Here is a 17,606-nt window from a genome sequence, read left to right on the forward strand (position 1 = left end):
ATATAAAATATATATAGATTGCCCTTCATCGTGAATGAAAAAGAGCTCCCTGATTGGTCGATCGCGCTAGTGTAATGAAAATCCCTAAATGGACGGATCAATATATGAATCCTCGTTTCCAATCTATATATCTTATATCTATGACTGAAGAGATACGACGGGTCGCCAACTCGCTGTTGAACTCTGCGCATGCGTGAGTTGCCCCACTATTCATTTCGCAAGTGACAGGTCCAATCTCGACCGTAACAACACAGCTGAACACAGCTGTAATGACCTGTCATTACACGTACGGATGTACTGGAGGGAGCGTAGCAAAAACGTAATTTCGATGCCTAGAACGGTAGTGAATCATCGTGAAAGCGTGAGATCACCGTAGAGAGTGGATACGACAGCAACGTACGACGCGAATGTTGACAGGCGTCATGGAAGTCCTGGATCCGAGCGTCTCTAGAGACGATCAGCCCCTTTGCATCAACGATTCTCTGGAGCGAGGTCCGTTTCATTTTTTTTTTTTTTTTTCTTTTATACAACATCCGCAATTTTATATCTGCCATTTACATAATTGCATATCGCGTTTCCGTAAATGACGCAGAACGCTTGCTGGAAGAGAGAGTTATCATGTGTTGTTTGGAAACAAAGAGATAACGATGACGTTAATGACGATACGGAGAAACGTCATGTTCGTAATTATTGCAGACAATAAGAATAATTTTCCACCTTTGTAGGCCGATGTAGCAGATAATATTCAAATGTCACGTCGTGACTTTTTTTATTTTTCTACCAATGCTCGCGAATTCGTGCTTTAAATTCATTTAGGTGCGCAAAATTTATTTTATAATTATTTATCTACAGGAAGACTAAGTGAAGTCGAAACGTATGATTTTCTAATTAAAAAACGAATAAAGCATGCTATCATTATATCTTATCTAATTGCTTTAATTTATTTTTATTTTTTTATTTTTTATTCTTATTCTTTTACTTAAGTATTTGCTCGAATAGTTGGCCATAATTTCTAATATTGTTTTTACATTAAACGAGCTTGATTATTATTATTATTATTATTATTACTCTTATCTTAACAATTTTATATTTATCTACACTTTTCTCACACCTTTAATCGATGTCATCATTGTTTTGAAAATATTAGCATAGTGTAATTATATATGAGGTATATAATTACACTATGTTTTTTAACATATTGTTAAAATTTTGAGATTTCTTAGGCTGCTTTTAATTGATGCCATTTCGAAAAAAGAATTATATATAGATTTGGAATGAAATTCTAATTAATTTAATCATTGAATAACTTGTACAGGATGATCATATTAAAATTTCCAATGACATAATTATGATATGTATACAATTCAAATTTTAAATTATGATAGGGATAAAGCTCTACTATATTCAAATAAAGGATTGAATGGAATGAGCTAATATCCGGTGCGTCGGAAATAAGAACACAAAAATTCATATACTTATTCTTTATTTCTTTAGAACGTTTTGGTCCTTTCTTTGGACCGTCTTCAGCTTAACGCGTGATACAATATGATGTATGATATAATACTGAGGGTCGTTTAAAACGAGGGTCATAAACAAGTCTACACTTATAATCAATTTATGGTCTAATGTCGGTATTATATCGTACATCATACTGTATCACACGTGATGGTCCAAAGAAAGGACTGAAACATTCTAAAGAAATAAAGAATAAGTATATTTTTGCATTCTTATTTTCGACGCACCGGCTCTTATTAGCCCATTCTTTTCAATCCTTTAATTCAAATTTTATTTTTAATTCTATTCTGCTAGTTTTAATCAACAATTAACTAAACGAATTGACTAAAGTAACTCATAGTTCTATTTATAATACAGATTAACATTTTTAAAAAGGCATAAATGAATACAAATTGTGCATAATGCAAGACTTGTTATGAAGATGTAATGAAAACTTTCTCTTTTATGATTATTTATTGCTTATACATAATATATTTTAGCTATTTTATTAACAATTATATAATTATGTTATTATTTTTTTCAGTTAGCACATGCCAGGTTCCAGCGGACACTAAATCATGTATAAAGGCACGCCATACATTGGGTTTCCTGGGTTTTCTCGGCTTTGCCCTTGTGTATGCTATGAGGGTCAATTTATCAGTAGCCATTGTTTCCATGGTTAATCAGACAGCGATTCCACATACCGAGAACAATGATACCAGTGATGTTTGTCCCAAAATCAAGCCAATAAATGGAACTTTTATACCGGTAAATTTATTTTTCCAAGTAGTCGATAGCTTATTGTATTATCTTTTACATATATTTTGAATTAATTTCATTAGGTCATTTTAGATATTAATTATCATCAGATGTTAGTCATCCAAGCCTTTATCTCATTTTGTGACTGATAATGAGCTATACAATATAACTCATACATTATATTCTATTATAATATTCTTTATAACAGATAATTTAAATTTGTTTTTTATTAATATTTCGATGTTTATTATAGTCCTACATTTAAAAAAATAAATTTTATTATAAATCTGTTGGATTTTTTCTATTTCTTATTTACAACTATTTCATTAAATATTTATGCAACATTATAATGTCATTAAAATATATTATTTTTAAAAAAATTAATTTTTTTATTATTATCTGGAAAATAAAGCAGTTTATATAGATTTCTTAATAAATTAGAAATATTAGTAATTATATTTTCTACTTTTTTATTTTATTGTTTATAATTTCAAAATTAATCTTGATATATATTTTTAGAGCGCGGGAGAATTTGCCTGGACTGAGAAGACTCAAGGTATCATACTGGGTGCTTTCTTTCTTGGCTATGTAACAACAAATGTCCCGGGTGGTAGATTGGCCGAAAAAATGGGAGGCAAGCTAATTTATGGTCTGGGAGTGTTTCTGACTTCTATTCTGACAGTGATAAGTCCATTCGCCGCGTATTGGGGTCTAGTACCGTTTTTAATTGTACGAGTCGCAGAAGGATTTACCGAGGTAAATATTTTGCTTCTCATAAGATGTATATACGCGCTTGCGATATCGACAATTAATATTTTTGTCCTAATACAGGGAGTAACATTTCCTGCGATGCATAGTATGCTGGCGCATTGGGTTCCGCCATTGGAGAGAAGTAAATTTGCTGCTATAGTATACGCAGGTATAATTCTTTTTTGCCTCTCTTCTCTTCTGAATAAATAGAAATTGTTCTGAAGATACTTATACGATACTTTTTTCACTCAGGTTCGAATTTCGGAACTGTCGTTTCATTACCAGTGAGCGGCTGGCTATGTTCACTAGAATTATGGCATGGTTGGCCACTTGCATTTTATTTATTTGGTGGACTCGGTCTTATATGGTATGCATTCTGGTTGATATTCATATACGATACTCCGTCGCAACATGCGACAATCGATCCTTCCGAGAAGGCGTACATCGAAGCTAGTGTCGAGAAGAAAGACGAGGTCAGTATTATACGTTTAATATTCATACGCATATATTATCAGTGAATTTTGCTTAATAAGCAAATAATTTTTAGAATGACGATCCGGGAGTACCTTGGCTGTCTGTCTTCACCTCTCTACCTATGTGGGCCATCGCCATAACACAATGCGGCCAGTCCTGGGCATTCTACACTCTTCTGACCGAACTGCCGACGTATATGGACAAGATTTTGCATTTGAATGTACAACAGAACGCATTTCTCTCGGCGTTACCTTACCTGAGCGCTTGGCTAGTGGGGCTCGGTATCTCGAGCTTTGCGGACGCGCTTCTCGCTCGTCGTCTGATCTCGCCCTTGGCCTCGTTCAAACTGTGGAACACGGTTGCCTCGTTAGGACCCAGTCTCAGTTTCGTGGGTGCTATCTGGGCCGGATGCGATCGTATGACTGTGATGCTGATGCTTGCCGGGCTGGGCTCGCTTCAGGGCGCCGTGTACGCCGGAAATCAGATGAATCACATCGCGTTAGCGCCCCGTTACGCGGGCACCTTGTACGGCTTGACGAATGCTGCGTCAAACGCATGTGGCTTCTTGGCGCCTTACGTTATCGGCAGTATAGTAGAGGGACACGTTAGTATTTTATATATATGTGTATATATTTATATTCGTCGTATATACATATATCTCTGTTTCAAATTTGCTCATCGAGATACAAATGAGTGTGCACGCATTTATTTTTCTTTTTTTGCATTACAGGAAACTCTCGCACGCTGGCATACCGTGTTCGGGATGGCAGCAGGAATAAACATGGCTACTAATTGCTTCTACTTGTTGTTTGCATCTGCCACTGAACAGCCGTGGAGCAAAGGCGGTAGTTGATGACAATATCGCATTAGAGATGCGATATTAAACGTGGAAAATAATATATTCTCCAATCGTGTTGCACACAGTACATTTTAATTTGGCTGGCCAATTTTTTATAATATTTGATATAGATATTATCGATTATATTTTTTGTAAAATAATTTAACATTTGTTATAATTTCTTTTCTAAAGTTTTATAGTCTAATCGTATTTATCATTAGGTGATATTTACAATGACAAATGGATCGTATTTCAGTATTATCCATTTGTGCTGACACGTGATAATTAGATAAGCGTCGCCCGTATGCCCTCTGCTTCAGATAATTGAAATTGTTATATTTTTTTTTACTTCCAATTTTACTTTCAATCTACATCGGATCTCATGAGTCTATCTAGATATATGAAAAAGTTTGCAATTTTATGAGATAAAAATTACTAAGTAAATATAAATTTTAAGTTTGACACGAGTAGAGTGTCTTGTTTGCAATTAATAATATTGAAAAAGAAGCGATTGTATGTGCAAAAGTAAATTGAAAAAAAAGTAGAATAAAGTGTTTTCAAAGCTTTATTTTCGAAAAAATAACTTAATTTCGATAAACAATAAATTATTGAAAAAGTTATATTAAAGTATTAAAATTACTTAATTTTTTTCAATAGAATATTTTTGCATAACTTTTCAGGCAATGTGACAAAGTACGATACAAAGTCATTAAAAGTTTTCAAAGTTTAAAAAAAGCAGTAGATAATGATTTTCCAATTTAAGTCAGTTATTTCTAAAATAAGCCTTTCATAAAAAAATTCTGTTCTATTTTTTTCAATGTATTTTTGCATAAATCTCTTTCTCGATTGTTATTACCATGAGATATTTTCTATATATAAAAATGGCATTTTTTATTTTGCAAATATATTCTACTAGATATATGTATATCACGTACACACACGTACACGACAATACATACAAGATATATAATAGATCAAAACTTTCACACTTGAAATCTATATGCACATGTGTTTTATTATCGGATATAGAAAAATCATTATATGAGTGATAGAAGTAATTGGAGTTATTATATAGCAACGTATATATTATTAAAAATTGTATATTTTTATTTATAATTAAAAAAAAATATATCTATATTTATAATTTCTAAATATTTTTAAATATTTTCAATTTATTGCTTTAAGAATGAAGGTATTATTTATAATGCCAAAGGAAATAAGTAAGATAAATAGTTTCTATTATATAAAAATTACATAGAGTTTATTCTATACAATATTAATATATGTCATATATATTTCTGACAGTGAAAAGGACAAAATAATATATGGAAACAAATAAACGATTTTGTCGTTAAAAACAAAGGGGTACATGTAAAATTCATAGAAATTTTATTTCAAATATATCGAGATGAAATAGAAATCATCAGCAATTGTATTTAACACGATAGACAAGTATTCATATAGGATATATTGCATGGATATCATACATCTTTAATTTGATTGATATTTTTAAGAATACAAAAATTAGCATAATGCGTGTATATAAAATCGTAATTGTATTTTAATTTGCGAGAAAAATATTAGAATAATCCTACAGTGTAGTCCTCTATGAATAAATGTACAAAATTTTTTTTCAAATGTATTGATCACGTTCAAATAAGCATATGATAATCGATTATTTATACACAAATTTTTTAACCATGTTCTCTCCACTCATCCAATAAATTTTGATGTTAAAATATATATGTATATACATTACATCATTTTTGTAAAATTTTTCTGTTAATTAATTTTGTTAATCCGCTGTTTAAATTTTTTAAGGTAAAAATATTACACTTATTTATTCTATATGTCGACAGGAATTAATGTACAATTAAACATAAGATTATTAGTCGCGTTTATATGGGAATTTTTAGATAAGGATAAAAATTATATTGACCAATTCATACGTACATATTTTTCGCGTTTATTAGTATAGATTTGAGAAGAAAAAAATGCTAACTTGAATTTAAATCATCTTTGTTTTTTGCAGTAAGCTCAAAGATCATATCTCGCATACGGCTCAAATCTACCAATTCTGTTTTCATTCTTTGAATATTCTTTTCTTTCTCTGATATGGTTTGCTCATGTGTCTGTAACATTTGCACCATTTGTTGAATTTCTTGCTTAAGCGCAGATATATCGCCTTGATTTGTTTCAATCTCTGCATCCTTTTTCTCTAAAAGCTACACAACATATAAAAAAGTATAATTAATTAATACAGAATATTCTTAATATAATGTAAAAGAAAAGTTAATTGTACCTGTTCCTTTTTGCTGAGAGAATCTTTCATCTTTTGTAAAAGTTTACTTAATTCATGATTTTTGTTGCTCATGTCTGTAACTTTCTTTTCTGCAATTAAACGTTCATTGTCTAATTCCTGGATTTTTTTAGTTAATATATCAATTTTATTGTTGCTAGCCTCTAAATCATTTGTACATTGCATTAACTTCTCATTCAAATGTTCCAAATTTGTCGATTTTTCTACCACAATTTTTTTCAGCGATTCAATCTCCTAAAAGCGTGACAAAAATGCAAGAGTTTTATATTATAAAAAAACATTTGTATGGCACACACATTTTACATAATTGTAGCAAGCTAACTAACTTGTTTTTTTATCAAAATTGCTTTTTTAGATTGATCTTCCATCTCGTTAAGCTTTCCTGTTAATATAGATTTTTCAGTTTTTACTCCTTCCAAGCACTGCTGGGTGTCAAATAATAATTGGTGTAATCTACTAGATTCGGCTACCACTTGCGCTAATCTGTGTTGAAGACTAGTACCATGATTATTCGCCGCTTCTAAACTCGATTGCATCGCCCTTTCGGAATGTCTCATTGTCGCTAACTTTAGTAAAATTAATTATATTGGATGATTGCAAAAGTTCGTGCCCGATTTGCATAGATGGTGGTAATAACTTCAAATCGGGCACGAACTTTTGCAATCATCCAATACAATATACGATATGCATATAAATACATTTGAACAATAAACTATGTTATAAATATGAAAAAAGGGAGGAAAAAAAAAAATTGTACCTTATATTCGTATAATTCCATTACCGCTGACGTCGAAATATCGTTTATCTGATTCGATTCAAAAGCTGATTCGAATTTGGCTAAGAATGCATCGAGGCGCTCTTCTTGCGCGATGGAAAATAATGGTGCCAGTTCATTCCCGGAATAATTCAGGGATGCCTTATTCGTGACTTCCAATACATTGCTGTTAGTACTTTGAACTAACATTAATGGTTCTAATTCTTTCATGCAAACTGCCACTGCGGATACACTTGTCAAACAGAAATTCCATATATACAACTGTACTAGTGTGTTAAATGAAAACAGTAAAACGTTTTTATTGCGTGAAATACTTACCATTCGTGTGGAAATCCAATCGATGATGTTAACTGTAACACCTTTTGCTTCACATCCCCATCACCAGTGAATAATGCTAGTGCCATTACCATTTGCATTTGCTTCCTACTAAGTAATTCAGAATATAATGTCAACCAATTGGAATGACTTGTTGCTAAGTCTGCTGTCAAAGCTAACGCATGAATGTAAAGATTGGTAGAAGCATTCTGCGAAATTGAAAATATGTATTTAATACAACTGCGACTTTAACATTTGTTTACACATTCTATATTACATACTTGGATGAAATTTCCGGTCCAATCCCCAGCAGCGGAAAATTCATTATCTAGTATGCGATTAAACAGTTTGCGCATTGCGTGTTCGCTAAATGATTGCATAATTTTTTTCTTAAGTGCAGGAGTTTTAATCATTTCTTGAAACAGTTGCATTAATTCAGCTTGTTTTGTTTCCAGTTCTACACTTTGACTTCCATTTTGCCCATCAGTTTCATCTTCTGGACTCGATATAAGCATAAGAACAGACGGATCTACCTCTGTTAAAACTTCGGCAGAAGTTTTAGTGCGTCGTGAATCGATGATGATGCTTCGTATGAGCGCTAAAGCTTTAGAGCACACCTGCAATTTTTCGACAAAAACTTGGATTAATTCTTTTCTCTTTTTCGTCATCTTCAATTGTCAAATTACTGCATTAATAAGAATTAAAAAGTTTCTTACTTGTTCCACAGGTACCCAGGTCATAGCCGATTTTATACAAGCAGGATATAAAGGAGTTACGGCAGCTAATTTCAGCTTCACCAACGACAGTAAAAATTCCATCATAAGAGCGATGCATTCTGGATCTGTGTTGTCTTCCAAAGTGGCTAGTATATTTTCTACATCTTTGCCATAACTATAGACGACAGCAAAAATATAGTATCCTTATACATTATATTGCACAAATGTATGATTTGACTTACTTTGAATATGTAAGTAATACATTTCGCGAATGCTCATTTTGTCCAACGTCGTTGAAAAAATCGATAATATGCCGCAATAACAAAACGTCTTTCTGTTTCATTGCTGTTCTAAGATTTGTGAAAGTTAGCGATGCAAAGTCCATGATATATTTCTCAGAAATATTTGTGTTAGTCGGCTCCAATATAATCAATAGCTTGCAACATTGCACACTAGTATTAACATGCTCTTGGAGCTTTAATAATGTTCTGATGAATGCTTTGGTATTGATGGTACGCATCAATGTATAGACAGCTGGAAGATTTTTGTAACACAGATTTACCAGCACTCCTAAAGAAAGTGCAATAATCTCTTCTTCCTTTGATTGTATTACCCATTGTGTTAATATAGAGATTAAATATGGAAGATGAGCTTCTTGCCACGATATCTTGATTCCGTATGTTAATTCCTGAAGTAATTTTAATACTCGTATCCTTTTCTCAGTCGTTAAATTTGCCTGTTTTATATGTCAAAAAGAAAAGAAGAGAACAAATGTTAATTTAATTATTAAAAAACTTACTGTAATAAAATATTAAAATTTTTTATACCTCTAATAATCTCGCTAATATTGGTGCAAATTTGTATGTATGAATAAGCGATTGTCTAGCGGGAACATTTCTGCAAGCATTTTGTAAAACATCTACGGCGCTCCAGATCAAAGTGGACCGTGAGCCTAAAGAATTCATAAGTTCGTACAGGCTCACATAGAATTCTGCAGCTATGCTGGTTCCAGGATCAAATACACTAAGATCCAGTGACGCGCTTATTACCTTAAAAACACAAATTTATAATATGAAATATATCTTGCATTTGCAATCTTGTGCTTTTCAAAATATAATTAAATAATGTCGGTAAAATATTATCTATATATATACGTGTGTATAAAATAATATTGCTGATATAATTATAATACTTACTCCAAGACTTCTTTGTATAGCAGACGTAGCACTTTCGCTGGGATGCTTGGTATAATCTAAGGCCGCTGATATAAATGCTCGTAAATGTTGATACTTCTCCATTATTGGAATATTTTGCAAACAGATTTGACAAGATTTGTTTCGTCCAGCCAATGCGTCGAGTATATATACACACAATTCTCAAAAATTTATATCACTGCTGATCACAGCGTTGTGTCAAACAACACACAATAAATTACACGCGCAGCCGCACGTGTCAAAAGTCAACGCGCAACGGAGATATCCTGAAGATACTACGACTCCTAGTTTGACATAGTTTGAGCATTTTCTTCGCCGGCCGTGTTTTCGTATCGTGAACAAAGCCAACAGATGCATCGGTTCAAATCGTGGACGTCCATTTTTAAAGACCTCGTCTGATTCAAATTGACCAATCGCGTCCAAGATGAAGTTAGTTACTTTTTTTCCCAACTAGTTGATTAGTTCTCTAGATTTTAGGGCATCGTACATATGTGCGTACATGAAAACGTCACATAAAAGCTATCACCATAGATATATAAAATACATAGACGCGAAGTCGAATGACATTTCGATGCACTTGTCGCCATCTTTAAATCCGCCCCTTTCGATAATATCGGCAATTAAATCGTTCTATCTATGCATCTGATATGTCTATGATCCATACTGCTTCCTACTTGTTCGTAGTAGTCGGTACGTATACATTCGTGAATCGCGGAGAAGGAAAGTCGCGAGAGACAGAAGAGAGAGAGAGAGAGAGAGAGAGAGACAGCGCCGTTTCGAGAGATTCCGCGAAACGATCCGCCTCTACGTCGCCGCGACCTTTTATTACGGAAACGGAGCGGAACGAATCGGCAAAAAGTGACGCAGCACCGTATGCATCGCGCGTGTCGGTAATCTTCCCTTTTTTTTCTCTCCTTTTCTGTCTCCCTCCCTCTACCCAACGCACAGTGTGTCAAAGTTCCGCGATTACTCGCCGTCGATGTACGTACATATGTTCGTCGTCGTCGCGTCGATGTAGGTTACGGGGAGGAAATCGAGGAATTGAATCGTGAAGGTGTAATAACGCGCAGAGGATAACTAACTCGGGGACCTTTTCCTTCTACGCGCCTCACCCTTGTTGTGCGCGACGACGATAGTCGAGTGAGCGAGCGAGAAGAGGCGACGACGCAAGAAGGAGAGAGAGAGAGAGAGAGAGAAGAGCGAGAGGACAAAAGTGCGAATACAGTTGACGGAATCGGTTCGTTCGCGCGCGCGCAAGAAAGAGAGAGAGGGATAGAGAGAGAGGAGTTGGCTTTGGAGTTTTGCGTGCGTGGTTTTGTGTATATTTTGTCCATCCATATATATTTGTAAAACACTCTTCTTCTCGCCGGCGGAAGCTGTCATAAATGTACACGTTCTACGTAGATTGCGCGATCTATGCTCGGTCTACGACGGGCCGATCTATCGGTGGCAAGTGCTGACTGACTCGAGCCCGAATCGACGTTAATTATCGCTGCTCGCCGTCGTCAACATCATAATCATCATCATCGTCGTCGCCGTCGTCGCCGCCTCCTCGAGAAGCAGCTAGCCAGCGCGGCGCTTCATCAGTCTAAACGGCGAATCTCGTCAACGCAAACAGGTTAACCTCGTACTCTCAAAGACTCATGACCATCTCTACTTTGGCAGGTGTCCGTGTCATCCTGAGAGCGAGCGAGACGACAGATGAATCGCTAAATTAATAATATCCTCCCCCTCTCTCCCTCGGAGATTCGGCGGAGGATGTTTATGTAGCGTGCTACGTCCTGACAAGGGATACAAGAGAAAGAGAGAGAGAGAGAGAGAGAGAGAGAGAGAGAGAGAGAGAGAGAGAGAGAGAGATGAGAGGGACGAGAAGGGAACGCGTGTATTGTCATCTATACTTGACTCTCCGGTGCTCCGAGTTGTTGCTCGGAGTTTTTACGAGGGGCGTCCGATATTTCGGATGTGTTTGCTGACGTTACATCGGGCGGTGACAAGTACTCAGGACTGTAACAATCGTGGCGCATTCGTTCACTCCCTTTATTCGTCTCTCTGTCGTCCTCCTCCCCTCTCTCTCTCTCTCTCTCTTTCTGGCTTGTTCGCTCCTTCTCTTTCCTTCGCCGATCTTTTTTTCGCTATCTCGCATCGTCTATCTCTCCCTCTTGTTTGCACATACACATACGTTCAGCAGCGCTTGCGCACGCATCGCATACACATACACGGATGTATACGTGACAGAGCTCTTCCCGTCTTTCTCCTTTTCCTTCTTCGTCGACGCGTCGTTTTAACGGTTTCCCATGATTTTTCGATAGTGTCCCGTCTGCTCGAGATAATTATATATTATATAGGTGACGTAAAATAATCGTTGGGCGAATTTTGCCCCTCGACACGAATGTCGCGGTAAGACAGCTCGTACGATAAGTAGAGAGAGAGAGAGAGAGAGAGAGAGAGAAAGAGAGCGGAAACCCTTTTTACAAGTATTGTACGAATCTCGTGACTGTCGTAAAAGTCACTACCGTATTTCGGCCTCTTTCGCGTTATTAGCCTCCTCGTAATTGAAAAAAATATATATATACAGAAAAGAAAGTAATGCGGGAAAACTCATTCTCGATGACGTTAGTCGCACGAAGAGTTAATTGGATAATATAATTAACAGTGCCGGATATCTTAATGGGTTAAAGAGAGCCTGTATTTGTTCATTTCTGAAATAAGTCAGCTATCTTCGACCTTTATCATCGTGCTCGTAAGTAATCGTTTTCGTTTTAGAATTCTTAATTCTATTTGTCTCGCGTTAATCAAAGATTAATTGATCCAGTGATGATTTACATCCAATTACGAGTGATTCATTCGAGTTGCTGTGCACTTTGAGATTTCTCAAAACAGTACTTGTTGTCTTAATGATACTTTTATTTTAATGCCGTTTTCATTCTACAATCTTTGTTTTTTTTTTTTTTTTTAACATTCTTATCTTATCGCTTGCACTTTCGTGTTTCGTGAAAATATTTAACTCTCAAAACGATTTTCTGCCTCTTCTGCGTCCTTCAAAATTATTCTCAGTCACTTCGTCTCCTAAAATTGTATCCAAATCTTTTGTTTGTGTCTCCTAATTCTATTCTTAATTGAAAACAACTAGGTACGTAGACTCTACACAGTTTAAAAACATTATAATTATTGTATGCATGAATGACATCTTATCTGTCACACATATAAGTTTCGGTATAAATTGACATTTTATCTATTAAATTGAACTTTAGTGAGCAATGACAATTGCGCATTATTAATCTTCAACAAATATTATTTTTCCCACAAAATTTCTTTGACATAGGAGCATCTCTCTATCTTTTATTTTATATTGAACAATAGATTTTTAGTATTAGCGTAATATTAAAATTTTATTTATATCGTATGTAGTTGTTGAGAGAAATGCTTCATTATACATTTTATATATCAAATATTAAAATTTCTATCAAGATATTGCATTATTGTTAGAATATGTAATTCTCAGATACACTCTTTTATTTATATTTATCTTATTTTTTAGAATATACAATAGAAGCTTCTTAAAAGTTTAATGTGTTATACTTTACAAATGTATCCAAGATTTAACAATATTGTTCAAAGCTAATAAAATTGTAAGATTTGTCAAAACTAAGAAATCAAATTTCTTTTCAGGTGATCATGGCGAATCGGGGTACAGCTCAAAGGCCAAATGGGTCGACACAAGGGAAAATCTGTCAGTTTAAGCTAGTTTTACTTGGTGAATCGGCGGTTGGAAAATCAAGCCTTGTTTTAAGGTTTGTCAAAGGACAGTTCCATGAGTACCAGGAGAGTACAATTGGTGGTAAGAATATAATATATAATTAATAAATAATTGCTTCTCAATTCTGTAAAAATTTATTAAAAAATAATTTATTACTTTAAATTAGATATAAAGCCATTTCATTATAAATTTTTCTTTTTTAACTGCAATTACATATTTAAAGAAATATTTGAAATATAATTTTCAAAACAAACTTATAATGTTGCAATGCTGTTACAACAAGCAAAATCATTTTACTGTTTACATAACAAAAATAATTATGATCTTTATACACTTATTTTTATAATGATTACTTGTTACACCATCGCGAATGTTATTATTTCCAGCTGCATTTCTAACACAAACTGTATGTTTGGACGACACAACTGTAAAGTTTGAAATTTGGGATACTGCGGGGCAAGAGCGTTATCACAGTCTTGCGCCTATGTATTATCGTGGTGCACAAGCAGCCATTGTTGTGTACGATATAACAAACCAGGTAAGCAATCTGTCAATTCTTTTAATGAGTCCTTTAAAAGATGCATTTACTTACTCTTATGACAAAGATATTATATTAATTAGCAAATACAGAACTAAATGTATGTTTACTTATTATTTTATTAGGATACATTCTCACGTGCCCAAACATGGGTAAAGGAATTGCAGCGTCAGGCCAGTCCAAGTATAGTAATAGCATTAGCTGGAAACAAGGCAGATTTGGCAAATAAAAGAGTTGTCGAATATGACGAAGCTCAAACATATGCAGATGAAAATGGCCTTCTTTTCATGGAAACATCTGCTAAGACGGCGATGAATGTCAACGACATATTCCTTGCAATTGGTGAGCCATCTTTGTTTCTTTCAAGATATAATTATATATTATGTTATTATAGACGACATAAATATATTATAGCAAGAAAATTAAGCTGTAAAAAGTAATGTTCGTATTATAAAACGATAACGTGTGTTTATATATTCTCATTTTATTTGATAATATATATACAGAAATATTATTCCATCTTGTATTACACATTATCACTAATCAAAGTATGTCACAACTCTGTACCTGTTGATAATACATCGTGTTGAACAGTAAAAAAATATTTTTAAAAAGAGAGAATATTTATAATGAAAACACATCGACACACGCAGTTTTATTATAGAACGCGTGGAAAAAAATAATTTTCTTTTTTTTCAACAGCTAAAAAGCTTCCTAAGAACGAACAGTCAGGAAGCGCAAGTACGAGTCAAGGTCGTCGACTAGTCGAGTCGGATGGACAAAAGGCAGCAACCGGCAATTGCTGCAAGTGATTATCTAAATCCGTATGTGTCTCACAATATATATTCGTATCTATATATATTTTTACATTATTTGAATATATAAAAATACTGTCTTTAAAATTAATTGGGAAAAAATCCACAAGAGATATTCCATTAATGAGGAGGAAAAATATTTGATATGCCTAATGAATATGTTACGAATCAAATGCATATTCGGTGTATAACAACCTGTTCACATATTTTTATAATACTAGAATATATAATGAAATGAAAGCGCGATCAAAAAAAAAGGAAAGAAAAGGGAAACGGGGAAATATATCAATTTGATATTGTGTAGAATAGAATAGACATTTGCACTTTAAAATGGTGTGTGCTTTTAGCAGATTTTTGTATTAGTATTATACAATACGGGAGGTATCTCTGAGTAGTCATCACACACATGCAGTTTCATAGAGTATATTTCTATATTTCTTGTTATATGTTTAATATTTTTTATAGTGTATATTCTCTCGCGACTTTTGCCTTCTTTATATTTATTGAAACAGTTAACAAACACGGCGGATTAAAATAATTAGATAAGAAGGAAAAGCGCGGATTGTGAAAGTAAGATCCATTATATGACCATCAACAAATTTATAATCTGCAAGATTAAATGTATAACTATTGATGTACGATATTTAGCTGATATTGACAGTTTCTTGTAATTAAAAGTTGGTCTACACAAAGTATATGCGAAGGAAACAGTTCTAAATTCTATGATGTTTCTATCCTAATGACGTATCTTATTGTGCTTATTTGTTGGTGAATTTTCTTTTTAATATTATTGCAATATATCTCTGTTCAATCTTTTCAATATACAAATATCTAATATAGCAATCCTAATCGAAATCTTTTTCAGTGTTATTTCATTGAATAACTAACTGAATAATATTATACAATGTCTCGCCTTTTTACTTCTTAAGTAACATTTACATTATTGTAACAGCTTTACTAAAATCGAAATTATTCTTTGCGTAATAACATTGTAATCTATGTGTTATACAATGTTTAAAAGCATAATATTATTTTCCTGTTATAGTTTCCCTGTTTTATTACTTATTCGCGATTAATTTAGGCGCATCTTTGCAATATTTTGCAAAAAAGTTCTTTAATAAGGCACTATAGATATGTCTTTATTGTATAGGCACATAATAGTGTTTACGTAAAGCACTATATAGATATTAATAGATATTACAAATTTATAAACGTTTCTTTCTTTGGTGGACTCTAGTTTCTGACTGATAAAGGTGTTACAAGAATATATATGTGCATGATATTGTGCAAGCTTGCGAAAATGTTTCTTGCGATTTATAATAATACTCCCATCATCTGTGCAATGATTCGTATCATTGGATTGTATGTTTGAAATATATTATTTTTTGTAATAATATGATAGGTAAAACTACTTAAAATTGTTACAAAAAAAAGAAATTCTCAGGGTGCAATCTTTCTCTTCACAATCTCTAATATCCTTGTATATCTTAATTATATATTTATTTCCGCTCTCTCTCTTTCTCTCTCTTTTTCTTTCTTTGTATGAAATATGAGATTATCTAGATGCATTCTGTTAAAATCACAGGTAGGTTTCATTCTTGTATAGAGAAGTTTTTAATATTCGTCGGGCAAATAAATTGTTTTTATAGTATAGTTACAGTCTCTTATGCATTGTAGATATTCGATAACTGTAATACAGTACATTATGAAATTATATATGTGATTCTCATTTTCCTCATTATTTATGTACATATGTATATTCGAAAACTCTATACTTTGCATTATACTTAAATAATGTTGATATATATTTAAACAATCGTTCATAATTGTTTTATTTCTATTGAGAGAATTAGTTATTTTTCAGAGATGTTTTATTAAATTAGATAAGTTGCGAATGTGTTAATTGAGAAAATTTATATATCAACACACTTAGTTTTATATTGTTGACCTAGAAAAGATTCTAATTAAGCTAAACTACTCGATACCTACTTCTTATTATGTTGATTAAACTCGCGTTTATATGCATATCTTAGAATAATATTGCAGTGTAGACGCGCTATCTATTTCTGATTACAGATATGTACTATAATCTACAAAGATAAGTACACTATGAGTGTGCTACGATGAATTTGAAGGGAGGACGCACACAACTTGGGAAAAATAAAGAGTGGGAAGTGAACTGTGCAGGACATTCGCAAACATTTTGCTTGAGTGATTGACTAAGAGCCTGCGTCTCAATGTAATCGACGATATATCATCTATTTTGAGTATCAGATCTATTAAGAGGTGGTAAAGAAAGCTCCCATTTGTAATTCTAGTAGTGTAATGGGCGGTGTTCGTTATAAATATATAAATACATTATATATATATATATATATTATATAAATCATATAGATAAATATGATTTATATATGTAATAAGTAATGCTAATAATAATAAATAATATTAATAATAAAATATATATATATAATATACCGTTAATAAAATACACCGTAAATATTGATAATAATGATACATTTAAAATATGCAACATCTAATGAATTTTTGGCACGCGAAGATCTTGTAAGATAGGAGAGGCTATTCCTGCTGCTATTACTATGTATTTCCTTTCTTAGTTTGTAACACATATAACAATTTCTTGCTCTAAAAAACATATTGTATATTAATTTTATTGACAACTCATAATGAATTATAAATGAATTACACGGTAAAAAAAAAATAAACTTGTGAATATATTATGATGGCTCTTTATAATTGCCTATTTATTCGACCAGAATATTGTTTATTAGAAAGCGTGAGTTTATTACACAGACAAATACGATAATTTATTGTTTTAATTGA

The 17,606-nt window shown here is 33.1% G+C and overlaps 3 protein-coding genes across 7 annotated transcripts; 2 read left to right on the forward strand and 1 right to left on the reverse strand.

Moving 5' to 3' along the window:
• Window positions 1-223: 223 nt before the first annotated feature.
• On the forward strand, window positions 224-5,953 carry Mfs10 (major facilitator superfamily transporter 10). The gene is made up of 7 exons (XM_083052256.1): window positions 224-492; window positions 2,039-2,262; window positions 2,773-3,009; window positions 3,085-3,172; window positions 3,256-3,476; window positions 3,551-4,081; window positions 4,208-5,953. The coding sequence occupies exons 1-7, from the start codon at window positions 408-410 to the stop codon at window positions 4,328-4,330; spliced, it is 1,509 nt and encodes a 502-aa protein (XP_082908382.1). The 5' UTR covers window positions 224-407; the 3' UTR covers window positions 4,331-5,953.
• An 86-nt stretch (window positions 5,954-6,039) lies between these two features.
• Window positions 6,040-10,332, reverse strand: LOC145944125 (protein CIP2A homolog L). Its single transcript, XM_083052250.1, has 10 exons — window positions 9,638-10,332; window positions 9,269-9,490; window positions 8,684-9,177; window positions 8,442-8,616; window positions 8,007-8,342; window positions 7,729-7,934; window positions 7,393-7,642; window positions 6,962-7,201; window positions 6,618-6,869; window positions 6,040-6,540 (listed from the first exon to the last, which is right to left on the reverse strand). Exons 1-10 carry the CDS (start codon window positions 9,737-9,739, stop codon window positions 6,313-6,315), a joined length of 2,505 nt encoding a protein of 834 aa, XP_082908376.1. The 5' UTR covers window positions 9,740-10,332; the 3' UTR covers window positions 6,040-6,312.
• Rab5 (RAS oncogene family member Rab5) lies at window positions 10,326-17,510 on the forward strand. 5 transcript variants are annotated; one of them, XM_083052267.1, is made up of 6 exons: window positions 10,326-10,345; window positions 13,325-13,493; window positions 13,799-13,950; window positions 14,076-14,292; window positions 14,653-14,774; window positions 16,842-17,510. In XM_083052267.1, exons 2-5 carry the CDS (start codon window positions 13,331-13,333, stop codon window positions 14,760-14,762), a joined length of 642 nt encoding a protein of 213 aa, XP_082908393.1. In that variant the 5' UTR covers window positions 10,326-10,345; window positions 13,325-13,330; the 3' UTR covers window positions 14,763-14,774; window positions 16,842-17,510. The 5 variants fall into 5 exon arrangements, with proteins under 5 accessions (XP_082908393.1, XP_082908388.1, XP_082908391.1 ...); XM_083052262.1 differs by lacking the exon at window positions 10,326-10,345 and adding an exon at window positions 10,403-11,273; XM_083052265.1 differs by lacking the exon at window positions 10,326-10,345 and adding an exon at window positions 10,422-10,545.
• Window positions 17,511-17,606: the final 96 nt, after the last annotated feature.

The sequence above is a fragment of the Prenolepis imparis genome, unplaced genomic scaffold (assembly GCF_030444845.1).
Source record: "Prenolepis imparis isolate NDT839.2.m4 unplaced genomic scaffold, iyPreImpa1.0 SCAF_12, whole genome shotgun sequence".
In the NCBI taxonomy this organism is placed as follows: domain Eukaryota; kingdom Metazoa; phylum Arthropoda; class Insecta; order Hymenoptera; family Formicidae; genus Prenolepis; species Prenolepis imparis.